Genomic DNA, 24534 nt, shown 5'->3' with positions numbered 1-24534 from the left:
TTACCTTAATCCACCGGTGAGGCTGGGAAAATGTGTTTCCCATTCAGCTCGCTTGGTTCTACGCCCCTGGTAACGACCGGAGGGACCGTCCAATCACACAGCAGGCTGGGGCGCCACAGAGAAAGCGCCTGCTCACCCTGACTGCTAGACTGTTCAGCAGTGACACCCATATCTCACATGAAAAGACCAGCAAAGACTATTTACAGTTAACGTAAGTAAATAGCCAAGCGGTGAAACGATTCTCTGCGAGAGCCTGTTATCATTTCGTCCACGCCCTTCACAGACTCACGTGTCTCCGTTTCTCGCTCCCGAAGCCAACTGTATTTGCAATTTGCTAAAACATAAAATTATCACTGTTGTGGCACTATAACAGAATTACTGCATGTGCGTCTGCTGCTTTGTTAGTAAGTAATATGCCTGCTGGACCCATCCTCTCTTCCTGTATCAGCTCTGTTGTTCAGAGCTGCAGCCAGCGGCTGAGGTGCAGTAGCTTATGCATAGGTAAATGATGAATGCCAGCAGCGGCAACATCGGAAGTGGGACTGAGGTAAGATATTTGGTACCATTTTATAAGGGAAAGCTAGTGGGTTGCAAAAGTTAAAGCAGTAGAGAGGCATCAGGAATAAAACAGCGATTTAACACTTCTCTGTCGAACAAGGCATGACTCATACTTGCAGTTGTAGAAGGGAGTCGCACATTTTTAAGAAAAAAAAAAAGTAAAACATTGAGCAGTTGCATGCCTAATCCTAACGCCCAGTGTGGTACACGGAAAAATCCAGTGAGACCTATGGACACTGGGGAAAATCTACAGAACTTAAGTGCAGCACTGTGGCTGTAAGTCTAAGGCAGTTCTATATTTTTTAATCATTGTGATCCCTATGAAGACATAACTGTGTGTTGCAATTTAATATAAGGTGATTGTGGTGAATATTATCCATACAACTTTCCTGCTTCTCATAAAACATATAATCTATGCAAGGCAAAAAGATTTGTGTGTGAGCTACAGACACATACCTGAACAGAAAGAAGTGAATGCGAGAACCATAAACAGAGATCTTGATGTCTGCTGTAGGCATGCTAGGTCAGATGACAGTCCACTTCAGTTGAGGAGTGAAGCATTGTTGGCACCCCAGTGACCTTATGAATAATAAATTCCACTCTCCTTTCCACTTCACTTGCCTAAATGCGCACATACAGTTTTACTTTTACATAATGTCACCCTAATGCACACCACAACTATATTGTTGTGGTGCAAGAAGCCTTTATTGTGTTTTATGTGGCAATTGACATTGTCATTTGACAAGTAATTACAATATAAGCTAGAGAGCTGCATCTAGTTTTACAGGGAAAGTAAATGGGTTTCAACTATGTCAGTTCAATGGTTACTGTCTTCATAGCTCCATTTAATTTCATATGGATGTGTATGTGTGTTTGAGGAAGACGGTAGGAGGAAGAGAGAGAGAGATCAGAGAAACTTCCTTGTTACTGTCAGAGCTCTGCCAACAGATGCAAAATGTAATATGCCCACGCTCGCAAAATCAGCAATTGATCTAATTTGTTATGCGTTTCCCACTAGCTGATAAGAATGGGATCAATGCATGGGTGGATGTGGAGTGAAGATCTTATATGCTGATTTCCACAGTTTTTTTTAATACCTGTGCCTGTATAAGAGTAAAATCTAAAATCAATTGGATTCTGTGTCAGATTTTAGTACGACACTAGCACATTCTTGAGCTTATCCTTTTGTCCTTTTTGTTATTCGGGTTTTACGCTGCAACTTTGGAATAAGAAAATGTTACATTTTCTGAGTGCCATAATACAACCGGCCGCACTCCGTAACAGCCATGTTTGCTTTGGCCTGTGTAAGGCTGTAAAACTAAAAGCCCTACAGAGAATCGTGGAAATTAGATTTACAGTTGGGTCGATCCTCATCTGGAGGATGTCCAGAGTTTGAGGTGAGTGAGAAAGGGAGACTGCTGATAGGACATGATGGATGTAAAGGAAAGAAGTGCTGATGGATAAGAAAAAAAAAAAAGGGGGGGGGGGCACACACCCATGCATTTAAAAAATCCTAGATCATTTGCTTTTTCATCATGATGCTGAACAGTAGCCAGTTCAATTAACTAAATAATAAATGGGTCTCACCATGTCTTGAGTGGTGTCTAGCATTGTTGCTGCAAAGAGCTGTCTACATGTGAGATACAGAGCAATAGTGATGGCATACTCCCTCAGTTACATTTAGCTTAAGTGCAATAAGTTAGTGTGATGAAGTGGGGAAATGGAGGAAGGTTAGCATAAATTGTACAAGTTCAGTGAGTTCATTTCTTTTGCTTGGAAGTCTGCCAAAACCTTAAATGGCCATGGAATACACAATAAAAGGGTTTTATGGTTCAATTAGGTTTAGAGTTTGGATTCAGTCTCAGGAATTTAGAAACTGCACTTTTTTCCAGCAGTTTTTAAATTCAAAGCAAGCAGACTATTGCACTGCAACTAGCTATTGGGCAGACACGAAGACAATGGGAACTAACTTTATTCCCTCATGATAACTTGGAAGCAGTTAGCAGATTTTCCACAGTTACTAAATTATATTTAGAGAACCATGTTGCCACCCTAGTCTTCATAAAACTAAATTGCCCATATTTCATCTGAGTTATATAGTCTTTGTTTTGTGGTTTGGGGTTTTATTGATTAAAATACGGCATAAGATAAAAATAGGAAGATAGTATAGGTTAATATTTTCTACTAAGATAACAGGCAGTCCAGTTGTAATTTATTTATTTATTCAATCATATTTAATTATTCATTTGTCAATTCATGAAAATTATTTACATGCATCTTTATTGCTCTCCATACCACTTAGATCAACATTAATCGATTTAAGAGGTCCTTTATAAATAAATTATTTGAATCTCTGAGACAAATCTGTTGCCACATTCTCTTATCCACATAGCATTAGTGACACCTAATATGGTTCTGCAAAAAACAGAATATGTTAAATATTACATGACACTGTTATTTCACTGTGACTCACTGAGCGATAATACATAGTCAAACAACCTTTCTGTCTTGCTGTCTTTCATCTCTTCTCTTATGCCCTTCCCATTCTCTTTCCCCCATGTGTCTGCTGAGTCTTATTTCAAACAAGGAAAGCAGTGTTTAGAAAATAAGCATTAAAGGCCCTGGAACAGTAGGCCTACAGAGCAATTCACTTAACGAGAACCTTTCATTTTAGACTATTGGAAAAATAACAATAGATCTGTAATGGCATCAGATGAGCTCAGATGAGCATTCGGTTTCTCAAAAGAGAAATTAAAAGTCAGTGTAAATATGTCAATGTGGGCTGGCTTCCATTTTTTACAATTTTAAGTGTTACACAAATGAAAGCCTGCTTTAGATGTATCCTGTTATTTTGGTTACATGTTGCATTTTCGAAACCCCCTGGTGACAGTAGAGTGTAACATACCATGTTCTCAGATGTATACTATAAGCAGACAGCAGGATTAATCCTGACAAGAAGCTTGGTCTGACTGTGTAGATAATACATAGTCAAATTAACAAATTGGCCTAATTTGTACACAATCAGGAGTTTGCTATGTTTGTTTATGAATTTCGGAGAAAATATAACTGCCATGCTTCTAGACATACTGCATGTTTCCAAACTGCAATCTCACGACAGGCATTATGTCACCGTGGTCTGTCTTGAAAAAGTCTTTGTTGGTGCTTGAGAGCAGAATGGCTGACCCTGACATGTCATGACAGACTGCCATTTGTGGCAAATCACAGACACAAGGGTGCTATACCTCTCCACATTGCTTTTACAATGGACTGTAGTGAAACATGTTTTAAAGAGTTGTTTAATGTGAGGTGCATACGCAATATGGGTTAGACATTTTTGAAGGGTTGCGAGATGCTGCCAGGATGTCTGAGCAGTGTTGAACATGTAGTTGTGCCAAATTATAAAATCTGAACTGATCGCTATGCTGCCAAATGAATAACATGTTATCCACGTCCTAAAAAAGCTATGGCTTAAAAACAGAATTAAACATGGTTGTTCCAGTAGTTATTGCAGGATGAGATGAAAAACTCATCTAAATAATTACTGCGACCACAGTACTAGCTCTTCTCTAACTCCCACGACTTTGCCTGTTTGTACTTCCCCCTCATACATTAACTTAACCATGCCAGTTGACTGTTATGAATCTCTGAAAGACATTGTAATTCAGCTGTTGCCTCCCCTGTAGCAAATTAGAGGGTGCAGCTCTTGTTTTCTCTCTCACTTTGCCTCTATCCCTAAAGCACAAGGAAGACAGTTTTACCAACTCTGTGGTTGTGTTAATCTCTGACAAACTATGCTCTCTGCAGCTGCAGGGGAGTGCTGTGAGAAAAAAGGCAGGCTTCAGTTATTTGGAAAACATTGAGAAAACTGCTGATTACTCCACATTCGCAGAGTGTGCCTAGGTTTTTGTCCTGACACAATTAAATCTTCAGTGATGGTGCTCAGGTGTGCATGCATCACTTAACAATAGGTCCAAGTTCAAGTTCTTTTATTTTTATCATTTGAAGAGAGACACTTTTTACATTACATTTTTTAACAGACATACTGTTTGTCCAGTACCTGCTGACCCAATGCATTATTTTCCTCTGTGGTACAGAGTCCACTGGGATGGGATTGGCATAAACACAAAACCAGATAATATTACACAATCATCATGACACACACTGAGTGAACAACTTATTGATTCTTCTGCAAGTTACTTTCAAATTAAAATATGCTTTATCTTAAATACTTTGTTATCAGCCGGTGATCACTCATAGAAAAGTTAGCTGAAATTATTATCGACCTTCAAGACTCTACTACTATATTATGCATGTAATATCATTAATAAAATAATGTTTTAATGCATAATGGTAGCTGATTGCTACTGTGCATGTTAGTAAAATGCTGGTGTTCAGAAATAGAAGTAAGATTAATTACATTTTAATTCAATGCAGTTATCCAGCTAATTCTGAGAGTTGATCAGGCTATGAGTTTTGCTACACATTATCTCTCACTAGAGTGTTAACGAACACAAGACAGTCAGACACACTACCTTGATTTGAAATAGTGGAATCAAGGGAGAAGAGACTGGCTCATAGTTGTACATTCAGTACAATGTGCTTAGATCCCACTGATACCTAACATTAGCCAAAAATATTGAATGTGTGTGGACTGGATGTAATTCGATGCCGTGGGTATAGAGCGAAACGTTGAACTCTGAACAATGACCACTTTGCATTCTCCACATTTTAAGGTTCTGGTACCTTGCTGTGTATCTGTATCTCTTTGCTTGCTTTAGTAGCAGTTGCACATTGTGCTAATTATGACTGAGAGATAACCAGGTCCTCAGCACCAATGCAGCGGAAGCACAAAATTACTGCTAGTCTCATCAATTGCCGCCACGTTGCTCTGTTGGGAGAACAAAACAGAGCACAGAGCAACCCATTCTGTTTATTTCCTGGCATTCTTCTTTCAGGCATTATCTCAAAGCCATAAACATTATCTGTGTGCCAATTACTTTCATCTTTTCCCAGGCCTCCCAACCAGATGCGTGGCCCAGCAGCGCAGCCCCACTGAATATGAACCACTATGCCAATAAGAAGAATGCAGCTGAGAGCATGCTGGATGTGGCTCTACTGATGGCTAATGCCTCCCAGCTCAAGGCTGTACTGGCCCAGGGGCACAACGTCTCCTTTTACACCCCTATAATCACACTGATTAGCATCTCCCTCTGTCTGCAGGTCACATTTGGCCTCCTGCTTATCTTCATAGGTGAGAAAAAAAACAGTGCGCAAGCCCCTTTGTTATACCAGGGTTGTCTTTGTTGTCTGGCAAGCTTCACATCTCTCAACTTACCTTACATGTGTCCCCTACACCCTGTCATTCAACCAGACTGGAACCCTTTGCCACCTTTTGCCTTTTAATGCCCCCCCCCCATGTCAAGTTCACTGACCTAACAAACATTCCATTACCAGTATGACTAGTTGTTACCATGGCAACAAGGCATGTCTAAAAGCAGGTCAGAGTTCACATTTAGTGCTGCTGTCGGCATTGCTGGAGAACTTGAGGGAGTTTGCTTTACTTCTGGTGTGTGTAAATATATATCTATCCGTGTCTGACAACAAAATGTTTTTGGACATTTCTGTACAGAAATGTGAAAAAATTATACCAAACTGAATATTATGAGGAGAGGAGTTAGGATGAGATGTGGCAGTACATGGTAAAATGCAGTTAATCTTGCCCTGACATGTTGGCCTACAGGCCAGTGAACCTCAGCCAGCCACACACCAGGAGGAGTAAATAAAGGACGGTTTGTATGTACTGTCTCTCTCCTCTATTGGATTCATCAGTTTTGAATCAAATATGATTCCCTTTTTACTTAGACCTTCCTTTTTATATATTTTGACAAAAGAGATATTATTAATTTACCAGTTGGCAATTTTTTTTAATGTTACAAATCACGATCATCCTTATTCAGTGCTAATTCAGATTTGCTTTGTTTTATAAAGGATTGTGTGTAAAAAAATAAATAAAATTTATAAAAGCATGTGAGAGTAATCACACGTTCATTAATGCCACCGAATCCTGTGACTCTACTGGCCCCCCAACCCCACCCGGCCCCCACCTACTTGTCTTCGCCAGAATATCAAACACATCTCTCTGCCATTGCTCTTTCTTTTCATTCCCTTTTCTTCATTTCCTTTTGACTTTTCTGAACCCGACTCCTCTCTCTGCTTTCCCCCTTTCCCTCCCCAGTGGATCCAGCTCTGTCTAATGGAGCCAATGTAGCGTGATGTGAGTGGCCTACATATCACCTCCCCGCTTCACAACCCCCAACCCCAACACATCCCACCCCAGGCAGATCACACACACACACACACACACACACACAAAGTCAAATGGGTTTCTTACAGTGCAACTTCAGTAATCTCCCACAAATAGAGAAATACTTACACATACATTCACATGTGCTTGTTTTTCTGTGCAGTTTGAGTTTGATGCTTGTTGTCTTTAAAACTCTAATATTACACAGGGAACTAAAAATGAATTACTATTTAGATCATTAATAGAACTATAGTCACAGTATGTGTTAAAGGGAGCCTGGGAGAGAAGGCAAGGCACTTTATTTTAGTTATACAGAACAGTAATTAAAGCAAGACAGTTTGAGTTTTTAGATGAAAAATATTCCAAATATTTTCTGCCATTGTTACACACAGTTTTCCTTGTGTGCAGCCATTCACAAAATTGTACACCAGTACATTTCAATTTGTCTTCTATTATGATATTTTTATATTGGTTATGTGTGCATTTGTGCAACCAAACACACTTGCCTCAAACTGATCCCTGAGAAACAAATAACTGTTTTTCAGTAAAGCTGACATAAAAAACATTAGTAAATATAGTAAATTAACATAGTAAATTAGCAATGACAAAAATTTCCAAGCTGTAGGAAATCTTCCAGCTTGACATGTTACTAGTAGTTAAATTTATTAGCGAAATGAATCCAAGCAGCGAGGTCTGCTTTTACAAATGTTAGTATATCATTAACAAACAGCAATGGCTTTCTCAGTTTATAATAAACCACTAGCGAAAAGTTATTAAAAGTTGTTAATTACCTTTGGCAATGAATCAGTAATAAAGGGTTTGACAAACATCCACTAACTCTGTAATAAAAATGTTCATAATAAGTTTATACGTGGATTTTGGTCCAGATGTATTTCAGGACTGTGGTCAGTGGTCAAACATCCCACTTGAAGGGTGAGGTGTTCATATTAGAATTAGTTGTTGTTCTGATACTTGTCCAATAAAATTAAGGAAAAACGGCAACAGAACCATTAATTACAACCTTTAAACTCTATAAACTTGGTGGCAAAAAGTGAAAGTGGTGTCCAAATGGGCTTTGTATTTTTGTCATCCTCCTTCATCTGTGGTTTCAAAACTCTTGTCCAGTGGTCAAATGAATCACATTACAACTTTGTCCTTATATGCCCTTGTCAAAATGACATATCTGATACCGTACTTTTATATTCAATCCCTTCTGCACTCGTGAGCTCTCCGGACCAGAAATTAAGCACATATTGATTTATGGGTGATGGTAAATCTGTGTGTCACAATGACTTGGATTTTGTCCCAGAGTAAAGTAGATTCCTAATGTTTTATTTAACATGTATCGGGTGTGTGTTTGTGTGTTGTAAAAGGTGGTTTGGTTTACAGTTCGATGGAATCTGAATGATGAGCAAAAGCACTGGAGGCTGAACATTATGGAGAACTTGGCCACAGGCCTGGTTTTTATCATCGTGGTAGTCAACGTCTTCATCACAGCATTTGGAGTCCACCAGCCAAACCGCAGAAGCTGAACAAGAACACACACGGGTATTATGGCTGTTTTTGCTAATCACATTCACTCTTTATTTTCCCTTGTGTCTCTGCTCCCTTTTTTCTATTGTTTCTATTGAACTAGGTATTTTCTCTCCTGCCTCATTGTGCACTTTGTTCCTATAGACATCTATGTAGTCAGCACTTTTTTGGTCCTCTACTGTTTAACCTGACCTGACAGTCCCCTCCCTGACCGACAAACACACTGCCCTCTGCCTGCTCACCAGAAATCAACTCAAACAGCTTCCAGCCACTCTTTTTTTACTAGAAAGTCATTGTTCTGCACTGCTGCAAATGTCGAGGAAAAAACAGCTGTAGCAACAAAGAGGTCTACAGAGGACGACACAACATTTGTTCCTAGAGGACAAACAGGAATGCGAAAACAAGAGCAGTGAGGCACATGTGATTTCACACGGTCACCCTACACACTGGCCGCGCACAAAATGCACGACCACAGTCACATACACAAGTGCTCAGATGAAGTGTATTCAATTTTTTTATTGTGCTGATGACATTTAAGCCAGATGTCACGGAACGTTTCCAGACACCTAGGACCAGGAGGTTTGTTGGATCTGCTGAGCACACGTATGCAAGAGCAGGGCGTGTCTCACCTCACTCAAAAGCCTGACCCACCTCCACAGTTGTGACCTCACCAACACATCTGTCTTCAACCACAGGCGTCATGCCTAACATTCAATTATAACAATGTTCGGTGGTGCCATGACTCCATGTGCTATGAGCTGGAATGTGTCTGTGGTTTTTTTGGACCAGCAGATGGTGAGTCAGAGTCAACACAGCACAGACCCCAGCAGAAGTGCTTGTTAAAGTGGAAGCCTTAATTAGACCGTGTTTCAGCAATGCCACTGAAACCCCAATTAGAGTTCAAGCAAATGCTATTTTAAACACTTGAGTGGCTTAACACAAGAATATAAAAGCATTCAGTTTCATACAATTTCTTGCTAAATACGTATTCATGTTCAATTTACAATTGCTTCAATGTGACTGTGACCAAAGCACCTTTCAGATGATAAACTAACGTCATAATCTTATCCTTTTCCTCCTCCACAACTAACGCTGGTAACCGTGGAAACAACCAGACGAGCCAAGAGCCAGATTGATGACACACACAGCTCCCCTCAGAGCAGATCTAATATATATAGACTAATATATATACATAATGAATGTTCACGGTTCCTACACTTCTGGCTACATCCCAGTCTTCAAGTTGATCAAACCGGCTCATGGAGGGGGAGTGGTTGATGCTGATGATCCACCAAGAAGTTTAGGTATTGTGAAGCAGGACTATTAATAACTCGCTTATGGGAATGTGAATGCCAGTATTCAAAGTGAACAATCACCCCTGTGACATTTCCTACCCCCTTTTAGCACCTCCCCCTCCCCACTTTCTCTCTGACTCCCCTCTCATGCGTTGCTCTATCTTTGCAGAGAAGACAGAGGTGGGAAAGTCCTTCTCAGTCTCCAAATCTCCAGAGATTAGACAGGAGGGCTCTCTTTCAAAACTGAACTGTACATACCATATTTGATGTAATAACCTCTTTGTTATACGCTTGAAAGGGCTTGGAGTAAGTATGGAATACATCCACTTTGCAGACATGTGCTTCTTGATCAGTCAAGTAAACAGCATTTAATGTAGCATTTAATTAAGCCGACTTTACCCATTCAGTCATTATTAATTAATGAGGACTGCCTGTTTCTCCCAATTGCCATTGTTACAGCCCACCAGACCATTTTCCATGAGTCCTAACTCCCACTTTAGTGTGATGAGGCAGCAGTGCCCTCTAGTGCATGCACTTATGCTTTTCAATCAATGAGATAAATGTTTTATCATCATCTCAATTTCATGTAGGTAGCACAAGCAATCAACTTTACCTGGTAGCAGACTAGATTGCACTAGACAGGAACACAGAAAAGCAAATTTTTCTTTTTGAAAACCATAGAGTAAATTACCACATAGTATATTTGATGCTAATAAACCGTATGCTTCAAAAGATCAACGGATTTCGGCTGGTCCCTTCAGGGGTCGCCAAAGCGGAAAATGTTCCGCATGTTGATTTGGCATGTGCCCTTCCTATCGCAACCCTCCCATTTTTGTCTGCTGTCAGGACAAGGTCGCCCTTGGTGGCTGGGCAGGGCCACACCCATTAGTGTGGGATTGGAGCTTGCAGCCTTCTGCATCCCAACCCAATGATCTACCACTGAGACGCCAGGCCCCCTGAATGAACTGTATGCTTGTTTATATAAATATCTATCAATTTCTTGTCAAACTAGATTGTAAATGAATGCAACTCCAAATTATGTCAATTGTTTAGTGCTTTATTTTAGCAAAAGCTGAACATTGTTATAATGCACTTTAGTCAGCAGGTCTTTTACAACCTCTTTATTACATCATTATAAGGCACAGTAGGTGGGTGAGCTGGTGAAAATACCTGGTGTGTGTGAGAAGGGCCTGCACATAATCCACCCACACAGCTGATTTCCCTTATCTGGCCTAATTGGACTTTCTCAAGACCACGTGGGCGTGTACTAACTGATTATAGACATTTACGTTATCCTACTGTTGTTTTCAGTATCCATTAGGGTGGGACCAATGTGCATGGAGCTGGTGATGATAATTGACACCATAGCTCCACCTAGCAGAGTTCTGATCAGCCAGGGTTATTGAAAACACCTGTGTGGGTGTTCAGTTACCTCAGCTCCAGTCAGTTAATTGTTGTTTATCATTTTAGCTGAAAAAATGACTTATTTCTATACACACAAAACATCCAGGCAAGTCTCATACATGCAAGTACAATAAAGGACATTGTGTCTTTGTTATACTTGTGAGTGTGATGGAATATTTCAAATTCTGTGAGATTTAAAAGCATGTAATTTACTACTTGTATATTAAATGTTATAAGGAAACTATACCTGTGAAAGTGTATATGGGTTTGGCAGAGCAATGAAGTTTATTTTTTCTACTTATCAACTTCTGCATAGGAAATTAAAACATTTAGCACCTTTACTGAGTCTTACTGCAGAGCAGTGAAGAAAAGGACCAGAACTTCTGAACGTCTCAGCCTCTGCTGGCAGAAAGAGTGGCAACAAAGAGAGAGTTGTCAATGATACAGAGTGAAAAGTAAGTTTTGAAGAAAAACTATGTATCTTTTGGTACATTTGTAACTATTAATACGTAAAACCAAGTTGGTCTTTATGACTCACCTCCATAATAGTACAGCATTGCTATTCCAACAACAAAACTTAAACAGCTCAGGAAGAACATTGGTCCTGCAGGAAAAAAAAGGGAGGCAATGAACTAAACAAGCCATTATTTATTCATCTGACTAATGACAGAGTTACTGAGTCAATGATGACCCATTTCCCTTTGACCCAGTAGATGCTCTTGTGCCTGTTCAAAAGAATGCCGAACAGAAGCTGTTTTGGATGAGGGTTTACACAAGCGCTTAACTGACCCACAAACCCGGAGTCCTGAATGTAGTAATGCGATGATGAATGGTGGTACTACATTTGTGACAGTATGGGTTTAAAAGTTCAGTAGAGAACAACATATTTTGAACAAAGCCACACAAACTATAGGACCACTACATTTGAAAAGCAGCCCTACTATTCCTTTAGCCAAATTAAACTACAACTGGAGTCAAACGATTAAAGGCCTGTTTTGGTCCATTATCCAGGTAGTTACACTGCACAACTCCATTATTTCCCAAAGTAAAACACTTGAACTTGAAGCCACAGGTTTCAGTTCAAGCTGGTTCAATCTTCAAACCGGTAATTCACAACAATGCCAGTTTGGTTTGACTATTTTCTTTTCAAAAACAACATAAAAACAACAAAGAATAAAGTATTAGATTACATGATTGGCATTTACAGTAGGTATAGAAAAAAAAGGTTATCCCCTTGAAAGTTTTCTCTTTAAAACATTTTTTTTTAACATTGAATGATATTGGATTTTTTTTTTTTAAGTTTTACAGACACACACACAAAATATGTCAATTTTATCTCTACAAAGTAATCTAAATTCATCATCATTAAGAACTGGAACGAATATGGCACTTGGGTAACCCTACACAGGGCAGGCCTTCCTCAAAGACTGAGTGACCATGCAAGAAAGTAACTAGTAAAGACCACAAGACACATTTGACTCAGTCGAAGGAGTTATAAGCTTCACCAGCTGAGATGTGTTAGGCATAAAGATAATAAATGCGTGTTAAAGCATATGGGGGAAAAAAGTCAAAATATTCTTAGCTAGGTTTGTGTGAAGGCATGTAGGAGACTCCAAAGTCAAATGTCAAAGTTTCTAAGGTGTCATAAGATCATAATTGAGCTTTTTCATCATCAGACTAGACGTATCAATGGTGAAGGAAATGTTCTTGTATTCATCCCAACTTCTGCTTTTAAAAGTATCTTTTTACAGGGTTGATTGGAGTTATTTTGACTTGATGGTGAAGATTTTGGCCAGAATAATGATTCAGCAGTAACTGGACCTTTAGTTACAGGTATAGTTATACTACAATCTCTTAAACTTATTTACTGCATTCAGGTGATCTCCACTTAAATGTGTAGCTCTGGAAACCAAATTGTTACACTAGTGATTATTTAAGTGAGTTACATTAAAGGGGGTGAATCTACATATGAGCACTGATTGTTCTTTTGTTTTATTAATTTCCATTACTTTGTAGAGATGTGTATCCACTTTAACAAAAGGTATTTTGTTTGTCAAAAAAACTAAATTATAAATGTGAAAAAAGTCACTTATGCATTGTGCATAAGGCAGAAAAAAAACAAATGAAACAATATGAATAATTACATAATTAAAAAAATTACTCTACTATACTCAGTACAGGCATGTAGATTTGATTTACCTCGGTCATTAAGCGCATATCGCTCTGCGTAGACTGACACATTGTTAGTCCATTTTGAGTCGGCCAACTCTACAAGAGATAGTGAAATCAATTCTTGTGTAAACACCAAACTGTAGATTCCAGCCTGTGTAATGTCATCCAGTAATAGAACTGAAGTCAAGGCAGCACATAAGCTTCTGTCTGTACCTTAAATAGGATCAACAGGCCAGACAGTGCAGTTACACAGCAGGGGGTCCACCATTATAGAACACTGGGTAAGATGCAAGAGTGACTTACTGTCACTTACAGTATAAGCATTAACTGAATTACAGATAGATGTACTTGTACACACAGCACAACCAGTGTAAGCTGGTAGAAGCGTTTCAGGTTAAAACTACCCGATAATGTTCTTGGTCCTGGGGGTTATCCTGAGCTTCTCATCAAAGAGACTGAAATAACAATCTAACCTCTGCCCCGTTATTTCCTCCTCCATCCCTTACACAGACAGTTTTAAAACAAGACATTCTTAAAGTGAAAAGTTGGTGTGTTTGAACACATTTTATTCACACCAACCTACTTTTTCTCATCAAAGGTAGTGTGCTATACATTCAACATGCCCTGGTATGTACATATAGTTCTATCTCTACATTTGCATCTCAAAACATTTAAAATTCAACACATGTTCACTACAAATTTCAGAGGACTGCAGTGCTACTGTATCTTTACCCAATAAAAAGTCTAAAGGAACCCTGTTAAGTGTTTTCACCTCTTTGTCTGACTCTGCTGGGCAGGCTGTAGTAGATGTCCTCCGCGTGGATGTGAAGCCCTCTGTAAAATTCATGACACGACTCTTCACCTTTTTCATTCAGGTGCTTAAGCAGCTCAGCTAACCGTACCTTGGTGGGCACACTTTGGTTCCTAAACTGCAGAGAGACACATGCTGAATTGAATCACTGCACATGCCTGTACAATATTCTCCTATACCCCCCCACCCCCACCGGGATATTTTATCTGTAGTGACCCTGTGGGCTTCCTTGTCACTGAGTATCTGGGGGTAGATCCTGTTCAGCTGCAGCACTAGTCTGTCAACCAGCTCAGTGTCCATCCTCTGATCTGAGCACAGAAAGTGGGCATCCTTCTGGAGCTGCTCATGGTAATCGTCAAGGTCTGGTCAAGAAAGGCAGAAATTAAAACATTTCAGAAACCAGCAACAGACCAGACCAGTATCAGCTTTATTCCTAACTACTAAATCTCCAACCATGTCAACAGTGAGAAACAAACTATGAGCTTGTGTGTTATCTGTTTGTAACGTGCTACAAAGCAGATTTTATGTCTAATCTTAGGTAGTTTTCTAGTAAGCTGGTCTTGGCACCAGTGCTGCTCTGAAAATAAATTGCTAAGAACTTTATTCCCTGTTTTTTGGCCACACTTTATTTCAAAATCAGGTTGCTAAAGATATTAATAACATAATGGCTTTACAACGGAAGCCATAAAACCTGCAAGAAATAGCATTTAGTATTAACAGATACCTGACATATGGATAATTATAAATCCCAAAAGGATGTTGCAGCAGCCTCTTCACAAAATCACAATGAGATAGGAAAGAATTGTACAATTTAACAATTCAATGCTCCTTTTTGGGGGTGAACTTTGTCCAGAACCTTTAAAAGACAGTTTTGGATTTCAGTACAGTCCCAATTAGAAACATCAAATCCCACATTTTCCTGCAAACTCACTGCTGCTGTCGATTTCAGGTTATTTTGATGCTAAGAAACTGAAATTGCACAAGAGCTGATATGTAAACTTTAATGTTTGCAGTGATGACGCCCGTGCAGTGTATGCTTAAAATCTTTTCCAGGAAAACCTGTGCTTATGGTTGCTTTCCAACATATATCCAGAAAGGAACTAATTCTCAGAATGAGGTGAGCAACAAATCGGTGCAACAATGTGTAGCCTATTACACGTGGCAAGTTAAGTACTACTATGAAAGGACACCAAACTATTCACGTAATGCAACAAGTGATGCGACAAACGCACCCAGGCGGCACAGCGAGCGGCCGCCTGTGTGTCCTGGAGCACAGCACAAGTCATCCACAACACAAAACACCTTACCCTCGATTCACAAACCTGTCATACTGACGAACCAATGGCGTTTGGGACTTCTTTATCCGATCGACAGCCTCCCCCAGGTTAAACTTCCTGTTCTCCCCCACGTGTGGCGGCTTTTGTTGTCCCGTTACATCCGGTGCCACATGACCGACCTCATGGCCGAATGATGATTATCTACGGCCAGGCTGAGCCGACGGGCAGATTATCAGGAGCAGAGGCAGCGAAGAGGTGCCATTTTCTTTTATTACTTTGTTAAATGCGTTTTACATTTTTAGCACATTTTAATCACTTACGCCATATAATGATAGTCATTATTATTATTATTATGATTGGTCACTTAAAATTCCTGTGTTTGTACAGAATAATTACACACAACAGTCAAACAGCGTTGTAAACATTTGCATTAGTTCCTCACTAAGAAACTGCAACAGTCTAAGTCTTTGTCAGTAGCACTCTTTGATTTATTTACATTCCTTTAAAATTATATTTCATACATCAGTTGCTCTAATCGTCCAGCAAACAGGACCTTTTTGTCCTGATGTTATTCTCACACATTCTACTCAACTGCCTTCAGTGTGCTATGAACTATGTTCACATAAACACTTAACAATGGTTAATTTGAACACAATCGTTTAATTTAACGTCACATAAGGGCAAAGAAGTCCCTATGCATCCTGATTACAGAGCAGGTCTGATGTCCTAAAGGTGCAATGGCATCGCTTTACATACAGGGGGCAGCGTGCCACTACATTTCACACAAGGCACATCTGTCAGATGATGCCTTTAGAGCCTTCAGCAGACATAGCAATTTCAAGGCCAGGAAAGTTCAGTTTTTACTTCCTGTAGTCCAAAGTAAACATGTTCTTGACTGATGGTGTTCACCTCCCGTGTAATGTGTCCTTACACTGATATAATCCTTACAGAAAACTCTTTTTTGGAGTTTGTATTCCTTGTCTTGGACTCGTCTGGGGTTGACAGCTTTATGCTAGACAAACGTCTCTCTTGTCCTCCATTCTGGCACAACAAACTAGGTCCAGTTGCAGAGATTTGGACGAGGCCTGGTCTTATAGTTTGACAGGTGGATGGAGTAGGGCCAAGGTATTGAGGTGGACCAGAGATCTGTGCAGGTTCTGGGATTTGGTGTAAGAGAGGCTGCTCATAGTCTTGACATGGGAGAGCAGCCAGTGAAGGAGTGGCGCTATATGTGCAGGCAGGACTATAGGCCTGATGACATCTGTGGAGAAAAAGGCAGGTGGTTGTTTCTTCATTGTATCTGAGGGTCTTTACGTCACCAGGCGTGTTTTGAATTTAAACACTACATTTAAGCTACAGTCAGCCATGTCTCACCTGCAGGCTCGAAAGCTGTCACACATGGCTGGGTTGGGGCCGTCCCATAGAGGGAGCATCTTCTCCTGGGTGTTGTTGTTGTTGTTTCTGCCCTTATGGTTGTGGTGAGACCTGTTATCTTCTTGATGCTGGGCCTGCTCCTCCCATTGCCACATATCTGACTCTCTGTTTAAAAAAAAAATGAAACCTGCATGTCAGTATTTAAGCTATGAATAGATGATACAAAACTGCCTGACTTTGTTCCACTCCACCCATGTCAAGTCCTTTACTTTTTTCTATTTCCATTTTGGAGGGGAATATTGTAGTTTTACTATCAATACGTGCACTCACAGCTATAGCCACTAATTTTAGATTTGCATTTTGGGGCTTTTGGCACAAGTTAACTAGACACCCTTGCTACAAAGTGGTTAAATTAAAACAGTTAAAAAAACAAAGCTAACCTATATAGCAGAGCTTTGTTTTTCGTTTTTCTTGTTCAATCATTAGTCTCACAGCCTCCCAGGTTTATCTTGTGACCACTTGGTGGGTCCCAGGCACCTAAATCTATATAGTATTGTTTATACATGTGACAGCAGTCTAATTATGTAATGTAGCATGCAGCATAATTCATTGGGATTCATTACATACATTGCAAATTTTCCCAATAATATGTTTATTTTTTTCCTTAAATGGGAGTTTAAATGAAGTACTTGTAGTGATTTATTCATCTCTGGTTGCCTCTCTCTTACCTCTCCTCCTTTTTCCGTTTGTCCTCTTTGATGCAGCTGAGCATACAGCAGGTGATGAAGGCCATTGACATGAGGAAGATTATGGCTGAGCTTACAATGGATGCCAACACAGCCACACGGAAACCATAGTCCTCCAAAGGAGACACAGCTGGATTGAGAGAGAGAAAAAGGGGTTGATTGATTTATTGACTTCATTTGCATGTAATTCACTCAGTGTATTAGACCACTCCATCGATCATTCTGCCAAATCTATGTATGACAATTCCTTACCAGACTCAGATATCACCCCAAATAGTATCACTTTACTCAGGGTTTACAGATAAAGCCTTTCACATAGACTGCTCAAATATATCATTAAGACTTTCACTAACGTGTAACCACATGAGATTGGCAGAATTTAAAAAATCTATTTTGCAGTAAATTCCATTCTGAATATCTTTCATTTTCACATCAGACGGCTTCCTCTTTCCCATGATGATTAATTCTGAAATATAATTAAGATCCTACTCTCATTTTTTCCACTCACTCACCAAAGGAAAGACTAACTGTGCACCTGCCTCTCTACTGGCATTAGTATTAATATATTCCTTTAATGAGCTTTATCCCCAAGTAACTAGCTGTTTTCTCTCAAATGTGTACACAAATTAGACAATTACTTATTTCAAGCCAAACACTACCTTTGCCTTCATGTAGCATTGCCCAGTGGCCACAATGCCTATCACAAAATCTTTAATATATATTCCATCTCTTTAGTATAATGAGCAGACAACTCTCCCTGTACTTGGAGCATTTAATCTCCACACACAATTTTAGTTATGAAGTGAATAAAATATACATTCATAAGGATACTAGTAGAGGGGCCCTGCCTATTCTTTTTGTTTGACTGTCATTTCAAGGTTTCGGTTGTCTATTTCTACTCACGTTTACAGTACGGCTGCCCCACCCAGTGGGTGCTGTTGGTGGCCATGACACACTTCAGCTGACTTCCTACCAGCTTGTGTTTGGCTGGGCACTGCAAGGATATAATTGTGCCAACACTGGTGCCGTTGCCGTGGATGATCTTCTGGGTACCCAGGACTGGCAGAGGCATGGGTGAGCACTGGGTCTGGGACGGACCTAAAAGAGCAAGCTGATGGTCAGGAGATTTATTAGACAAAAAACAAAACAAAAAAAAAACAGTGGCTGTGATTGAATTTGTTTGCAGGTGTTAGATGTGCAGCAATCACCAAAGGTTTGCCCCAAATTGCACTGCATGTATAATTCATGCATCTTCAAAGGAAACAGAGATCAGACAACGGAGAAGTCAAAAGGAACACAAATTCAGGGTGAGCCATACAAACAGCAGAGAGGAGTGAATAACTGCAGATGAGATTCAGAGTGTAATGGGACAGTCATTCCACAGCTATCAGTGCTGAACCCCTGTAGGGCTGCAAAACACTGCGTGACAAAACACATTGCCTACCCTCCTGTAACACCCTGTGCTGCATCGAATTCTAACAGTATCTAAGCAGGAAATGTGATAAATCATTAAGCAAAAGGCCTGCAAGGCTAGTGGAAACGCACAGGCCATCTGGAGGCTTGCTAAACAACTGGTTATCATACAGCACGGCACAGTGCTCAGTATATTGCTAAAGATCAGGTCCCAGCAACCTGGCAAAATGAACCTGCAACATAACTGTATAACCTTAGCATGATGCAAACTGCTGGAAAATAAAACCACATCAGTTCTGTGGTTTCCATCAGAGTTGGGACTGATAACATGATCAGGTTCTGGATAAAAACTAAACCACTTTATTTGCAGAAGGAAACTTCTGCTTCTGGTTTTCACAAAAAACAAAGTACTAGTGAAAAAGATAAGATTTAGCAAAACTCTTTCTTGACACTAGAAGGACAATATCCAAATATGTGAAATAAGAGAGGTTGTACAAACAGCGCCCTGCACTTTGATCACCACAAGGGGCATGAAACACCAAACGTTCGTGGCTTTATGAACTGGCAGGATAACAGACGACAGGAAAATATTAAGTAAAGTGTTTTCTTTCTAAACAGTTTTAAGAGCTTCTGATCAAAGGGTCGAGAAGGTTAAATACTCCACTAAAGGCCATGGGCTCATCATACCCGCGTTTATGTAACGCAAAGACGCACCTCATTGTCGATAAGCAGAGAGCATCACTTTTATGTAACGTGTGTATGTGTTGGGTTGCACGAACACGCCTGTACAAAGCCCAACATCTGCGCAAAGAGTATCTGGTGTCTTTTTTCACTTCCTCTTTTTGTTCTCCTTTTCTTTCCGTAAATGAAATCATTATACCTGAAACAAGCGTGTACACGAAAGCTTACAGCAAATTTTAATAAATTATTGCCCGATCTCACACTATTCCAACACGTGGGAAACACGATTGCTCATAACTAATCTATTAATTGATGGAATTTATAATTCTCGGAAATTCAATAGAAGACGACCTTTACGCGCATCATATTATACAGCCTTCAATGTTAATCCTATGGGAATTACAAAGTGCTACCACAGCAAACAGGCACCTGCCAATGGTGCACAAGAGAACTTTTATTGCGACACAGAGAGAGAATAAATTAAGGCTTTGATGAACTCCTCAACGTTAAAATAAGTCCCATAACTTGAATTATGTTCCTGCAAAATCCAAAAAAAGTAGGGGCCTTAAGTTATGTGAGGTATAGAGAAGGAATACGCGTAAAGCGTCAAATAAATGTTCCCACACACGACGTAAAAGCCCAACTACAGGGTCAACTAGAGCCGGTTTGCTATTTTATCTATTTTACCTGAGTTCTTCCGTTCACGTCCGGTACCTCTGTTTGGGCTGTCAGTCCTGGATCCATTTACTATTGAAGCTGTAGCCGCTGACATGGTGGTGATGTACCACCAGTCTGCTCCTTCGGTTGTGCGTAAAGACTGCGCCGCGCCGCTCCTCCGTGCCCGGTACAGGGTGGACAGGTTGTTCCGTGAACGAGCTTCTTGGCCTGTCTACGTCCCAGCGAACAGCTTGTCACAGTAGTCCTCTCACAAAACCGTCTGAAGGCTGCGTTCACATGTTCGAGCGCAGTAGCTGCTCCCGCGCAAGTCAGTGAGCGCTCGACTGGCCGAAGAGCGAAGTGATCAGCCGAGACCTTGTTGACCTACGCAAACATGACTTCGTAGATTATACCAAGACTGTTCAAGTTGGATATGAGGGGCTGCCTGCGCCCTGTGCGCTAGACAGTGACGAGGAAGAAAAGCAGCAATAAGGCTCTCTTTGAAGGCAGGATGTCACACTGCTCCTTTGAGCCTATCAGGATGTGGTGTGAAAATGTGCAAAACACCAATGTGACGTAAAACTTGTCTCTAAGACATCACAGGCATCAAGTGGCATGGTAATATCTAAACACGTCAACCGGCTTTCCGGACAAAAAGATAAGAAGTTGCTCGATTAGGTTCAATTTAGATTTTGAAGCTTCATATCATTGTACTATGGACCGTTTAGTTTCCTTTCGTTGACTGATGCTAATGAGGCTTTATTGAGGTATGAGGCCACTGAAACAGTGCTGACAAGTTGCCAAAGATGTGTATTTCAAAATAGAAAGGGAATAAAATAAAAGAAGAAAAAAGTAAAGTAGGAGTGTAAACAAAGAGATGGGGATCTTTCAGATGAGCTCTGACAGGGCAACAGCTTACAGCAAAATGTGTACATTTGTAGTAGCTGTTTCTCTGGGAGTTACCACTATTACTGTAACTCTGAAAGGTTAAAAGACAGACAGCATTTTTACTTCCCTTTCACTGTCTTGTTTCTGTCAGCTGTTTTGTTTTTTTTTGTGGACAATACAGCTTCCCATTGTCACATACACCCAAACAATGTTTGACCAGCATGAATTTAGAAAACCAACTAATGACTGTTCACATGACTGTTATTGTTTCAGCCACTAATTCAGCTTTGAACTGAAAACTGAAGAACCTGCAAACTCCACACAGAAAGGTGGATTTAAACCAGGGGTCTTTTAGGTGTGAGGCAGCAGCACTAACCACACCACCGCCATTCAAATAAAAGAAATTTGAAATGCATTTACTTAAGCCAATTACCAAATTACAAATTGACCTCAGTGGGCCTGTGTCCTTAGCCAAGTTAAAACTTCATGGGGGAAAATGTACCTGAAGCATTTACTAAATTTTAATATGGAGAAAAAAACTTTTATTATTTATGGCAAATTGTGACCAAACATGTTTTACGGAAATAAATTATTGAATTAAAATATAGGAGACATGTAAATGATCGCATTAAAGCAGTGATTATGGTGACTTGAAAGCCATTGAACAAGAGGAGCAACTGACACTAGAGTTGTCCACAGTCTGGGAGCTGCAATGGGAAAAGCTCTTACATCACAAGATTTAGACTGTGAGCATGGAAGAGAGAGGGGTAACGGATCAGAGGATCTGAGGGGTCTGGGTGTGGAAAACAGGATAAGGAGATTAGAAATGTAAGCAGGTGCCAAGTCACTGATTAAAAAACAAATAAAAGAATCCTAAAATTGACTCTATATCTAACTGTAGCCACTGCTGAGAGGCCAGTAGAGGAGAAATGTGCTCTCCTTTCTTGGTATCAGTAGAGAGTCTCGCTGCTGCATATTGGACGAGGTGGTGCAGGTGGGCCATGGATGACTGGTTGACTCCCACATGAAGAGAGTTGTGAGGCAAGAGCTAATGATCACCTGGAAGATCCAGGTCACTGTGCGAGGGAATTGTTTCATTTTTGCTCTAGACCTGATGTAAAACAAGCTCACAACAGAATTTATTTGTTAGTCGATTTTTAATCAATAATGTTGAGAGAGCTTTAGTAAAACTATCAGGGGGTCTCTCAGAACCGATAAGAGAGACCTCTGTCTTACTCTCATTATGTGTCATATTAATATGTAAAGTAGGAATAGTACAGGGTCCAAGATTGAATTGTGTGTTACACCACAGTGGACAAGGGAAGATGAGTTTTAACTCATATGGACCTCTGTTTTAAATATGATGTCGCCTGAATGCGTTCAACACTTTGGAGATTTTTCAACTACTTAACTTCAAGTATGGGAGGGTCAACAGCAGTAAATACAGCAAAAATCCAACAGGAATAAGACATTTGTTACCTTTAGGACTGATTCAGTACAGTCCAACACTTTGTTATTGTCTAAGAAAGAAATAAAGAAAGGGCTCAGTGGTTGGTAGGTACATGTTTGGTACCAGTTCCTGTTTTCAGGTAGTTTTCACATCAGGCAGTGAAACGTTTCTCTTGTTTAAACTGTACGTCTACTATCATTGAGAATTCTGGGCATGCATCACACTGTTTCTGCTATGGGTGATGAGTGTCTCCACAGGTACAGCCCTGTTCACCTGAGCAAAACCCCACACCTCCTCGGCTGCACCGGATGCCTCATCATTTCTGAATATATTAGCATAGCTGATTTAAAATGTTTAAAAACTGCAAAAATGTTCAAGAGTGAAGCCATAGCAAAACTAAAACATGCTGTTTATTGTACGCTCCATTTAATAAAGAAACACTGTTCTTTAGTACACTCCCGACGTATGCATTATTGTTGTCTCAATTTATTATTTTTTTATCTGTAGACATGAAGTGAGTCTTATACATTCCCTAATGTAACATTGTAACTCTGGAAGACTCATGGTTACTATAACCATGGTAACACATGGTTACGGCATTATTTTTCTTTGGTGAGAAAAAAACAGAATTTTAATAAAGCTATACTGGAAAGCAAACAAACTCTCAAAGTTCACCCTTTTTTAATAAAATGTGACCATAATTGTAACATTGTGACACTTCAATAATATCTTGGGTTGCCTTCTGAAGTAGACCAAGTAGACCAGCATGTGGGAAAAGATCAGACACAGTGGATGAGAACACTTTGAGAAATTAGTGTGGTTAAAGTGTTTTGAGTTTTCTTCTGATTTGGAGATGGTTGCTACAGCAACGGTTAGTGTTCTGGCATAGTCTCAGTGGCTACAGTTTGGGCTCTCCATGCCTTCCACTTAACTCTCCGCCCAGGCTTATCTGCTCCATACTCTGTGCGATCCAATAGACAACCAGAACCATGGAAGCTTGGGACTGTCAATACACCGTTTGTTTTACTGTGTTCAAATCCTATAAAGCTGCATATCTGAATAGTTTGCTTATTGACCATATGACCAGAAAAACACAATTGAAGATTCACTTGACTGAAATGAAAGTTCTCTGCTGTAGTTATTTTATTATTAATCTGTTATGATGAGACAGACAGAGAAAGGTGAGAGTGGTGAGACTGGACATCTCTGTGTGTCCGCTCTGCCCCTGACACAGTGTGACACAGTAGCTCTTCCGGGGGGAGACCCTCCATCACATAGGTAATTAAGTAGAGCAGGAGGGGCACCATCACACCCTGCCAACGACCTCATCGACACTGCTGCCTAGACCACTCCACATGTGGCTGCAGGTCTGGGTGGAGGAGACTAAAGATACCCTCTGCAGAGTGTCCTTGGTTAGCTTTGAAAAGTGATAAAACTACATATGCATTGAGACATCAGTGTTAATTGCTCCACAATCCAGCACCAACCATGTTGCAATTAAGGCTTCTTTCCCTTAGGGGGTGAAGGACTTTGTTGAGAGATTTCTGATATGCAAATAAAGCCCACTGTTGGCCACGGTAGGATGAGTCATCGTACAAAAGCCTGCAAAACAAGCTCTATTTTAGATGACTGAAATATGAGGATTTTAAAATAGTGAGCTAAAGAGTACTTCATAGAAACCATTTTTAATGTGTGTAGCCCACATTAAATAAGTGGAGACCACTTTCAAAAACAACACCCACATTCTCTTCTTTTTCTCCCTCTTACACACTGGCAATATGTCCATCTCTCTGTGTCATCTGTGTCTGTAATCACTGGACAAATCACTTTTTAAGGTTGGACTGTGGCCATCAGTGGCTGGCATGCTTCATAAGTCTGCACTCCTATATACTTACAGACACACACACACACAGAGAAATAGATAAAAAAAAGAGATGGGAAACTGGCAGCAGATTAGAAGAATTAGACTTT

The 24534-nt window shown here is 40.1% G+C and overlaps 4 protein-coding genes across 13 annotated transcripts in view; 1 reads left to right on the top strand and 3 right to left on the bottom strand.

Annotated features, from left to right (window-relative positions):
* The window catches only part of LOC137139841 (serine/threonine-protein kinase WNK2-like), a 46916-nt gene extending 45812 nt beyond the window's left edge, over nucleotides 1–1104 (bottom strand). The window contains exon 1 of one of the 4 annotated variants that reach the window (XM_067527640.1): nucleotides 1015–1104. The gene's annotated coding sequence lies outside the window, so the exon portion shown is untranslated. Of the gene's footprint in view, nucleotides 1–4; nucleotides 143–204; nucleotides 428–1014 lie in introns of those variants that run through there. The other 3 variants (XM_067527639.1, XM_067527638.1, XM_067527635.1) reach the window with 3 other exon arrangements.
* Nucleotides 76–9562, top strand: LOC137139845 (ninjurin-1-like). 6 transcript variants are annotated; one of them, XR_010916403.1, is made up of 4 exons: nucleotides 76–211; nucleotides 5572–5809; nucleotides 6794–6832; nucleotides 8252–8386. XR_010916403.1 is itself a non-coding variant. In XM_067527661.1 (4 exons), the coding sequence occupies exons 1-3, from the start codon at nucleotides 506–508 to the stop codon at nucleotides 8392–8394; spliced, it is 423 nt and encodes a 140-aa protein (XP_067383762.1). In that variant the 5' UTR covers nucleotides 408–505; the 3' UTR covers nucleotides 8395–8410; nucleotides 9511–9562. The 6 variants fall into 6 exon arrangements, 3 of the variants coding, with proteins under 3 accessions (XP_067383762.1, XP_067383763.1, XP_067383761.1); XR_010916402.1 differs by having other exon boundaries at nucleotides 8236–8377; XM_067527661.1 differs by lacking the exons at nucleotides 76–211; nucleotides 6794–6832 and adding exons at nucleotides 408–547; nucleotides 9511–9562 and having other exon boundaries at nucleotides 8252–8410.
* A 935-nt stretch (nucleotides 9563–10497) lies between these two features.
* Nucleotides 10498–15508, bottom strand: LOC137139840 (caspase recruitment domain-containing protein 19-like). The gene is given in 7 exon segments (XM_067527632.1): nucleotides 10498–11422; nucleotides 11424–11496; nucleotides 11633–11698; nucleotides 13294–13362; nucleotides 14039–14195; nucleotides 14294–14439; nucleotides 15400–15508. Coding segments are annotated over 7 exon segments (552 nt in total). The 5' UTR covers nucleotides 15407–15508; the 3' UTR covers nucleotides 10498–11388.
* A 97-nt stretch (nucleotides 15509–15605) lies between these two features.
* On the bottom strand, nucleotides 15606–20736 carry LOC137139839 (sushi domain-containing protein 3). Of its 2 annotated transcripts, none has more exons than XM_067527631.1 (5): nucleotides 20256–20736; nucleotides 18378–18585; nucleotides 17457–17604; nucleotides 16729–16893; nucleotides 15606–16615 (listed from the first exon to the last, which is right to left on the bottom strand). In XM_067527631.1, the coding sequence occupies exons 1-5, from the start codon at nucleotides 20310–20312 to the stop codon at nucleotides 16282–16284; spliced, it is 912 nt and encodes a 303-aa protein (XP_067383732.1). In that variant the 5' UTR covers nucleotides 20313–20736; the 3' UTR covers nucleotides 15606–16281. The 2 variants fall into 2 exon arrangements, with proteins under 2 accessions (XP_067383732.1, XP_067383731.1); XM_067527630.1 differs by having other exon boundaries at nucleotides 18378–18572; nucleotides 20256–20733.
* Between the last annotated feature and the right edge of the window lie 3798 nt (nucleotides 20737–24534).

Source organism: Channa argus, chromosome 13, assembly GCF_033026475.1.
Source record: "Channa argus isolate prfri chromosome 13, Channa argus male v1.0, whole genome shotgun sequence".
Taxonomy (NCBI): Eukaryota; Metazoa; Chordata; class Actinopteri; order Anabantiformes; family Channidae; genus Channa; species Channa argus.
The sequence above is the reverse complement of the archived record's forward strand: the minus strand, read 5'-3'. Positions and strand labels throughout refer to the sequence as shown.